A 7,660-nucleotide genomic window follows, 5' to 3' on the forward strand; every position below is an offset into this window, starting at 1 on the left:
GAATTTGGTTCCTTTTGGCAAACTAAAATATGGCAATAGCAACGAAATACCTGACGAAATTAAGACGTTGACATTAATTGTCACTTCTATATTTACACAGAATTGTGTACTTACCGAATACATGCATAAAGTATGCATGTATTTGGGTCACATTTTTTAGACTCGTGGCCAAATTTTTTGACACAGTTATTCTTCCTTAGTTTTTATTATTCGTAGGTTGTATAATACGTCAAAATTTGTGAATAATATGGACGTCTTCATACCTAACTGGTTTAGGTAAAAATAGTTTTATTTATATTTTTTTAAATTATTATCACAGATGCTTATTGTATGATTTGCTGTAGAATTACGCCATCCCCAAACGCGTCTTAAGGTTGAGAAGCTCTTAAAAATCTTAAAATGGCATCGTCAGTGAATCTCTATTCGCTTATATCAAAGTACTAAGTGCATGCTTTACTAATGTAATTGCAGTCTTTCTATACAGGGTGTAACAAAACTAAGTGATAATACTTATGAAGCTCTCGATCTTGAGAGGTATTTGAGAATTCGGTCGTTAAATTACGTGACAACCCTATAGGTTTTGAGGCTATGCGACGTAGATATGTTATAAATTATAATAAATAGATAAACAATGTCTCAATGTTTAATGCTAATCACTACTGTGCCAAATTTTGTCAAAAGTAGTGGCTTCTTTCTACATCGATAAACTGTTAAATAATATACAAATATAGTATAATATGAATTAATATATATTTCATATAAATGTAAATATAACAGTTGATCAGTGTTGTTTAATATATAAATGTGGTATAACCTTCTTATTAATAAATGTATTTACAAACATTCAATGTAAATATTTTTATTAGTACTTGGTTAGCATTATATTATATTTATCACAAAAATATACAGAAATGTTGAATATAACATATTATACACTAAATTGGTGGTTAATCAAACAATAATTTATTAGTAATTCGTTATGGAATGTAATGTTGTTAGTCAAAATTAGGTAGTTTCGAATTGTAACATTAGTATCACATGGTATCACGATAAATTAAACATAGTTATTAGAATATAAAATGTGGCTGCCGATAGGTATAGCGGTAAAATTACTTTAGTAAAATTCGGTGATATACGATACTAGCTGTTGCCCGCGACTCCACCCGCGTGGACTTCAGTTTATAGCGCGCGGTAGTTCCCGTTTCCGTGGGAATGCCGGGATAAAATGTAGCCTACATTACTGCAAAGTTTCTTCCAATTCCATCTTATTAACAAAATTGCTGTAAAACCTTCTGTTTTCAGTAAAATTACTTACGTAATTTTGCAACCCTACTGCCAATAAACGTATTTGTTACAGTACTGACTTTATGTAATTATTTTTTTGCTATATTTTAGCTATCATTTATCAAAACGTATTTATAATATAAAAGTGAAAAGCTAATCTTATCACACCGATGCACACATAGCGCCAACTCGTAAGGCGTAGTTTTATTACATGTGTGCGTGAAACTTTCATCTGGCATTGTTACTAGAAATCTACTGTGTAATTATTATTCTGATCATGTTTGGCTTAACCGTTTTTTCAAATGTGAAATAAATCGTACAAAATAATCCTGACGTGTTGGTAATACTAATGTGTAATATATAATTACTATTTAGTACTCATACAAAATGTCCATGGAAATTTATTCAACGTCTTTTATTAGTTTTTTTTAGTTTAAACCACGCGGGTAAATGATATTTTGTATGAGTTTAGTACTCATTTGCCTTCCTATGGTTTAGGTCAGCTATTTTCAAGGCAATTGTTTTAACGTCCGTCAAAAAAGTATCTTCATTGAAGGTTCTGCCACCAAAAAAGTTTGAGAAACACATGTAGGCACTGTATTTTTCGGTTCAAATCATTTAAATCTAAATGTAAAATAATGTGCAGTATTGGCGGCTATTACATTCCTACCGATTCAAATGTCTAAACTCTATTTCTTTTCTAGTATATATAGTAGTCGCACCGTAAATACTATAAATTCTATTTATAGTATTTACGGTGCGACCAAATAAGTATGTCACTGTTGTATATTTTACTACTTATATAATAATATTTTCTTTAAAAGAGTAATATAATATTATCTCGGTCAAAATCGGTCCAGTAGTTTCAGAGCTTATTTCAATAAAAAAATCCAATGTATCCTCTTTATAATAATGTTTATCTTCCATTATAAATTGTATACAAATAAAATTATAATATTGCTGCCTCATTGAGTACAATATATAATATGACGTCGATGTATAAAGGCGCCTATACAATGCAATCTTTGCAATGTATACGCAGTATACTTACTGAGATTTTACTAATTATAAGAGCGATTGCACATCTGTGTTTGATTTATATGTCTCGTGTTTTTGTTAGTTTATATAAATTATTTCGGAATTAAATTCTTCATTTGGCCAATACATTGGTTTTTTTTTCTTCATAATTTTGTATGTTTGACCTTTAAATAATTATTAAGCTCAATAAATTGTATAGACAGCTAGATTATATTATACAGTTATAATAATAATTCGGCATGGCTTTTTAAATTTACTACTATACATTTTTATACGCTTTTCATTAGCTTCACCTGTATGTTTGTTTGTAACCGACTTCTTTGGGCGCGATTTTGACCCACTTTAAACGGCCAGATTTCGTTCAAACTTTGTAGATTTATCGAGGACCGATGACAATACATTAATTTGATAAAATTAAATAATAAAATTCATAATATTTATAGATGATATAACCAAGCTAAAAATTAAAAAATAAGTAATAGTTAAAAAAACTAAAATCACGCTTTTTATAGAAAACCAAACTAAAAAATTGAAAATAAATTTTAATAAATTTAAATTAAGAAGTGTTAAAAAAATTCAATAAATATAAATTAATAATAGTGTGAATAAAATAAATATTTTATTTAAAAAAAAAAGCGTGGGGTGCTTTTTAAGATGTTATCAAAACGATAATCATTCCACTCATATCTGTCAATAAAATATTTATAACTATTGATAGCATGCACCCCAGGTTTTTTTTTTAAATCAAATATTTTTTTAATTCACATTTTAATTTATATTTATTGATATTTCTAACACTTCTTAATTTAAATTTATTTTCAATTTTTAAGTTTGGTTTTCTATAAAAAGCGTGTTTTTAGTTTTTTTAACTATTATTTATTACATAGAAATGTAGATATAAAATTATGTGAAAATTTCAACCGAAATATTATATCGTAGTGTACTGTACTAATCTCGTATCTCTCTTACTATATTATCAGGGCGAGCGAAGAGGACATATTAATTTTGATTTATACAGTGTGTCCCGACACCGCCATATTTTATTGACAAATTGGCTCTCAAATTTTTTTTCTCCAACTTTTGAAAAAAATATGTTTCTCTGGATCTCATACCAATCAAAATCAAAATCAATATCAAAATTGTTTTATTTCTGAATAAATTTAAAATAAATGTTTTCAGAAAGTCCTACATGATGCCTACCACCGATTCGGGAACTAACCCGGCGAGAAGAACCGGCGTAAGAAACTCGCACGGGGCCCACTTTTTTACCAAAAAAAGTGAGAAAAAAATTAATCTTTTAAAATAAAGTTTACAATTTTGTAACTAAATATTATATACAATATCCACATACATAATTGTAAGTCCTATAATAATGAAGAAGTAGCCTTGCAAGAAGCCATCCTACTCCCAAGGTGTGCCATCGTTTATGAAATCATTGACCTTATAATAGGCTTTGGCACACAAACGTTCTTTAAACTACTTTTTTAAATTTATTAATGGAAAGATTTTGAACGTTTTCTGGGATTTTGTTGTAAAGGCGTATACATTGACCTTTAAAAGATTTACTGACTTTACTAAGTCTGATCACCGGCATATCGTCTATCGGAGACAGTACTGGAACATCTCCAAAATTTGATGTTTTGAGTTAATTATAGGATTTGACGTGAAATTGAATTACCTTTCCGATACACTATTGGAACAAGTCAGATTACTATTCTTTTTCAAATAAATCGATAAATACCAGTAACGAACTCAATAAAACATCGGAACATCTCTAGTTTATTACTTAGATATTTCGAAATGTTCCAGTAAGGACCGAAATTTGACACATGGATTGTCATTAATATTCATATTTGTTCCAGTCGTGCATGCGGGTTCATTGCGCGCGCTTGTAATATTTTCGTGCTGCAATATTATTGTATTTAAAAATGTCTAACCAGTGTTACAGAGCAAAGAAAATAGTTGAAATGATTACCCGGAATCATAAAAAAGCGGGAAGCAGTGGTAAGTCTTGTTACATATTATTTTTTTTTGTCCTACGCTATAAATATTGTTAAATATTAGTTTTAGATGGAATACCATCTAAAACTAATATTTAACAGTACTTACTTAATATACCTACCTATTACGTCATACTATACTATACTATAGTACTTAATATACCTGATATTAATATTGTTTATACTAGTAAGTAAATAGTATGCGGTCTAGATAAGACAGATTTTCTTAGATTTATCTAAATAATATTTTTTTTATTTCAGATAATGGGATCGTAAGGCAATTATCACCTACTAAATCGACTGCATGTCCGCCTAATACTTTTGTGAATGAGCTTATTGCTATGCCTGCTGTTGCATCAAACCCGTCCTTGGCTGCCAGTGCTGAGCCTAATCCACGTACCTACATACTTTTCACATTTTATTTTCATAATGCTCACTAAAACAGAGTTATTTATTCATACTATTTATTTATTTAGGTGACGAGCAGATTCCTGATTCAATAATTGAAACTTACGAGCATAATGCTGCTGCTACATTTGATATAAACCAGGATCTCTCGGAACCATGTCAAGGTAAGGCTATGAAAGATAAATCCCTATTATTTCTTTAACTTAATTATAATTGCTTATTTATATTCAGGTAATGAGTACTTAAGTCTACAACTAACAGCTGAGCTTTACCAAACCGATGAGGCACCTACTGTTTACCGGGACCAGTCTGAAACTAGTCAAGGTACGTATTCTATTCTCGGCTATTATTAATATTTAATTGAAAGTTTGCCTTTGCATGTTAATTTGAATTGAGTGTGTTTTCTAACAGGTGATGAGCATAGCTCAGATCCAGAAAGAATCATAATCTCTAAAGCTGACTGCGTGGCCGATGTACTAATTTCTGATCTTACTGAGCCTGTTGCTGTGCCTACTCTAGATGGAAATCAGGCTTTATCAAGCCTTGGTAGCTATTTTTGTTAACTCTTTTGTTAGAAGTATGGCTTTGCTTAATAAATTATTAACCAATCTAACTACGCTTATTATGTGCTTTAAAGGTGCAGGGGAAGAAATTGAAGACCAAATATTATTACAGGAAGAAAATAACATGAATGTGCCGAATATAGAACCACAAAGTAGTATCACTGATAATACAAGAGAAGTATCTGTTGATAAAAAATGTAAAAAGCGTATAAGGGAACCTGAAAAATGGAAAAAAAATAAGAAGAAATGTTTGAAAAATGCAGGCAGAGCTTATGAAACAGTGTCAGGTAAACTAGTTCCTGGTAAAGCAGTAAAACCTCCCTGTGGCGACAAATGCCGCCTAAGATGTACTGAAAATATAAATGAAGACCAAAGATTAAGCATTTTTACTAGTTTCTGGAAAATGGGTGACTTATCAAGACAACGAGATTATGTTTACCGGTGCATGGAGCCCTTTAAACCAAAATATTCACTTCATAATGAAAATAGTAAAAGATGTCTTAACATAGCTTACTATTTCACAGTAGACTCAAAGAAAATTAGAGTATGCAAACGATTCTACTCAGCAACATTAGATATTGGACACTCATTTTTAACAACAGTCAGCAAAAAAGCTGATTCCACTGGAGTTATTTCGGGTGATCTCCGAGGCAAGCATGCTATAAATGGAAGAAGACTTCCGGAAGCTGTCAAAGATGGAGTTCGCGATCACATAAATTCCTATCCCAAGAAAGAATCCCATTATTGCCGGGCATCGACTAGCAAAACTTATCTTGATGGTGACCTGAACTTATGTATGATGTACAGGCAGTATAAAGATTGGTGTGTCCATAATGACAAGCTTTTGGCTACACAAGGTACATATGAAAATATTTTTCGTACCGAATTTAATATTTCCTTTTATAAACCAAAAAAAGACATGTGTTCTTTGTGTTTATCGTATACGAACGCTAATGGTGAAGATAAATTAAATATAGAAGATGCCTATTTGACGCATTTAAGAGAGAAGGAGCTATGCAGGCTTGACAAAGAAGCAGATATAGAATCTTGCAAAAATGATAGCAGTAAAATTATATGTTGCTATGACATGCAAGCTATACTACAAACACCTTCAGGCAATGATTCACTATTTTTTTATAAGAGAAGGTTGAACGTTTATAACTGTACCGTGTATGAGATTGTCAGCAAAACTGGTCATTGCTACTTATGGAATGAGTCTTTGGGAGGGAAGGGTTGTGATGAAGTTGGGACTTGCATTCTTAGATTTTTGAAGGACTATTGTATTGGGAAACACGTAATTTTTTACACAGACAACTGCTCTGCTCAAAATAAAAACAAATATTTAATGAGTCTTTACCATTACTCTATTAAAGTTCTAGGAGTTTTATCAATCACACATAAATACCTAATTGTCGGTCATACGCAAAATGAAGGCGATAGCGTTCACTCTACGATAGAGCAGGAAAAGAAGAGAATACTTAAAAATGGATCTATTTTTGTTCCTTCTCAGTGGAGCTCACTTATTCAATGTGCAAAAAAGAAAGGTAATCCGTATCAAGTATACGAACTAGATTACAAAGATATTGTTGATTTAAAAGAGCTAGTAAGTCAGTTTGGAAAAAACTTTACCATTAATACAGATGGTGACCGTGTAATCTGGAACGATATAAAAAAGATTTTCATGCAGGCTTCAAGCCCTTATTCTATTTTCTATTGTGACACATACGGGACCAGTACAATGAAATGTATTAATGTACGTCATAAAATGAGAGGGACAGCTGTAAATGTGGAACTACAAATCAAGAAAAAGTATTATGCGCGTCCAAAAATATCAAATCTGAAGAAAAAGGATTTGCTTGCATTGTGCAACTCTGTAATTCCTAGGGTATACTGGGACTTTTATACAAATTTAGAAGCCACAGACAATTTTGTTGAAAATGAAGAGAATTAGATTTTAATTTTGATAACATACTAAACTACTAAGTGGCATTAATTTTGAATTAAACTTTTCCTATAATTTATATGTATTTTATTCAAAATTCTTCGTTATTCCGAAAAGTTAATGAATAATTTATTAACTTCATCTTTTTTTTACAATAGAATCACAGTTCTTTAGTGGTATATTTTATAGATCTGAAAATAATATTATCTTCAATATTAGAACATTCCGAAATGTTCTATTTTCATAACCAATCAGTATAATTTTCCCGATTCATTACTAGAACATTTCATAAAATTGCCAATATCTAAATAACTAGAAACAATATCTGATATAAAGTTAGACACACTAAAACATATATTAATTTAAGATTGTTTAAGTACTCAGATATACACACATTGTCTATAATTAGATCTTAATTAACATTT

At 30.6% G+C, this 7,660-nt stretch overlaps 1 protein-coding gene across 5 annotated transcripts; it reads left to right on the top strand.

The window, feature by feature from the left end:
• Positions 1–4,246: 4,246 nt before the first annotated feature.
• LOC121739498 lies at positions 4,247–7,298 on the top strand. Of its 5 annotated transcripts, XM_042131984.1 has the most exons (6): positions 4,247–4,326; positions 4,584–4,718; positions 4,799–4,894; positions 4,962–5,054; positions 5,142–5,276; positions 5,368–7,298. In XM_042131984.1, the coding sequence occupies exons 1-6, from the start codon at positions 4,251–4,253 to the stop codon at positions 7,242–7,244; spliced, it is 2,412 nt and encodes an 803-aa protein (XP_041987918.1). In that variant the 5' UTR covers positions 4,247–4,250; the 3' UTR covers positions 7,245–7,298. The 5 variants fall into 5 exon arrangements, with proteins under 5 accessions (XP_041987918.1, XP_041987920.1, XP_041987919.1 ...); XM_042131986.1 differs by lacking the exon at positions 5,142–5,276; XM_042131985.1 differs by lacking the exon at positions 4,584–4,718.
• The last annotated feature ends 362 nt before the right edge of the window (positions 7,299–7,660 follow it).

The sequence above is a fragment of the Aricia agestis genome, chromosome Z (assembly GCF_905147365.1).
Source record: "Aricia agestis chromosome Z, ilAriAges1.1, whole genome shotgun sequence".
In the NCBI taxonomy this organism is placed as follows: domain Eukaryota; kingdom Metazoa; phylum Arthropoda; class Insecta; order Lepidoptera; family Lycaenidae; genus Aricia; species Aricia agestis.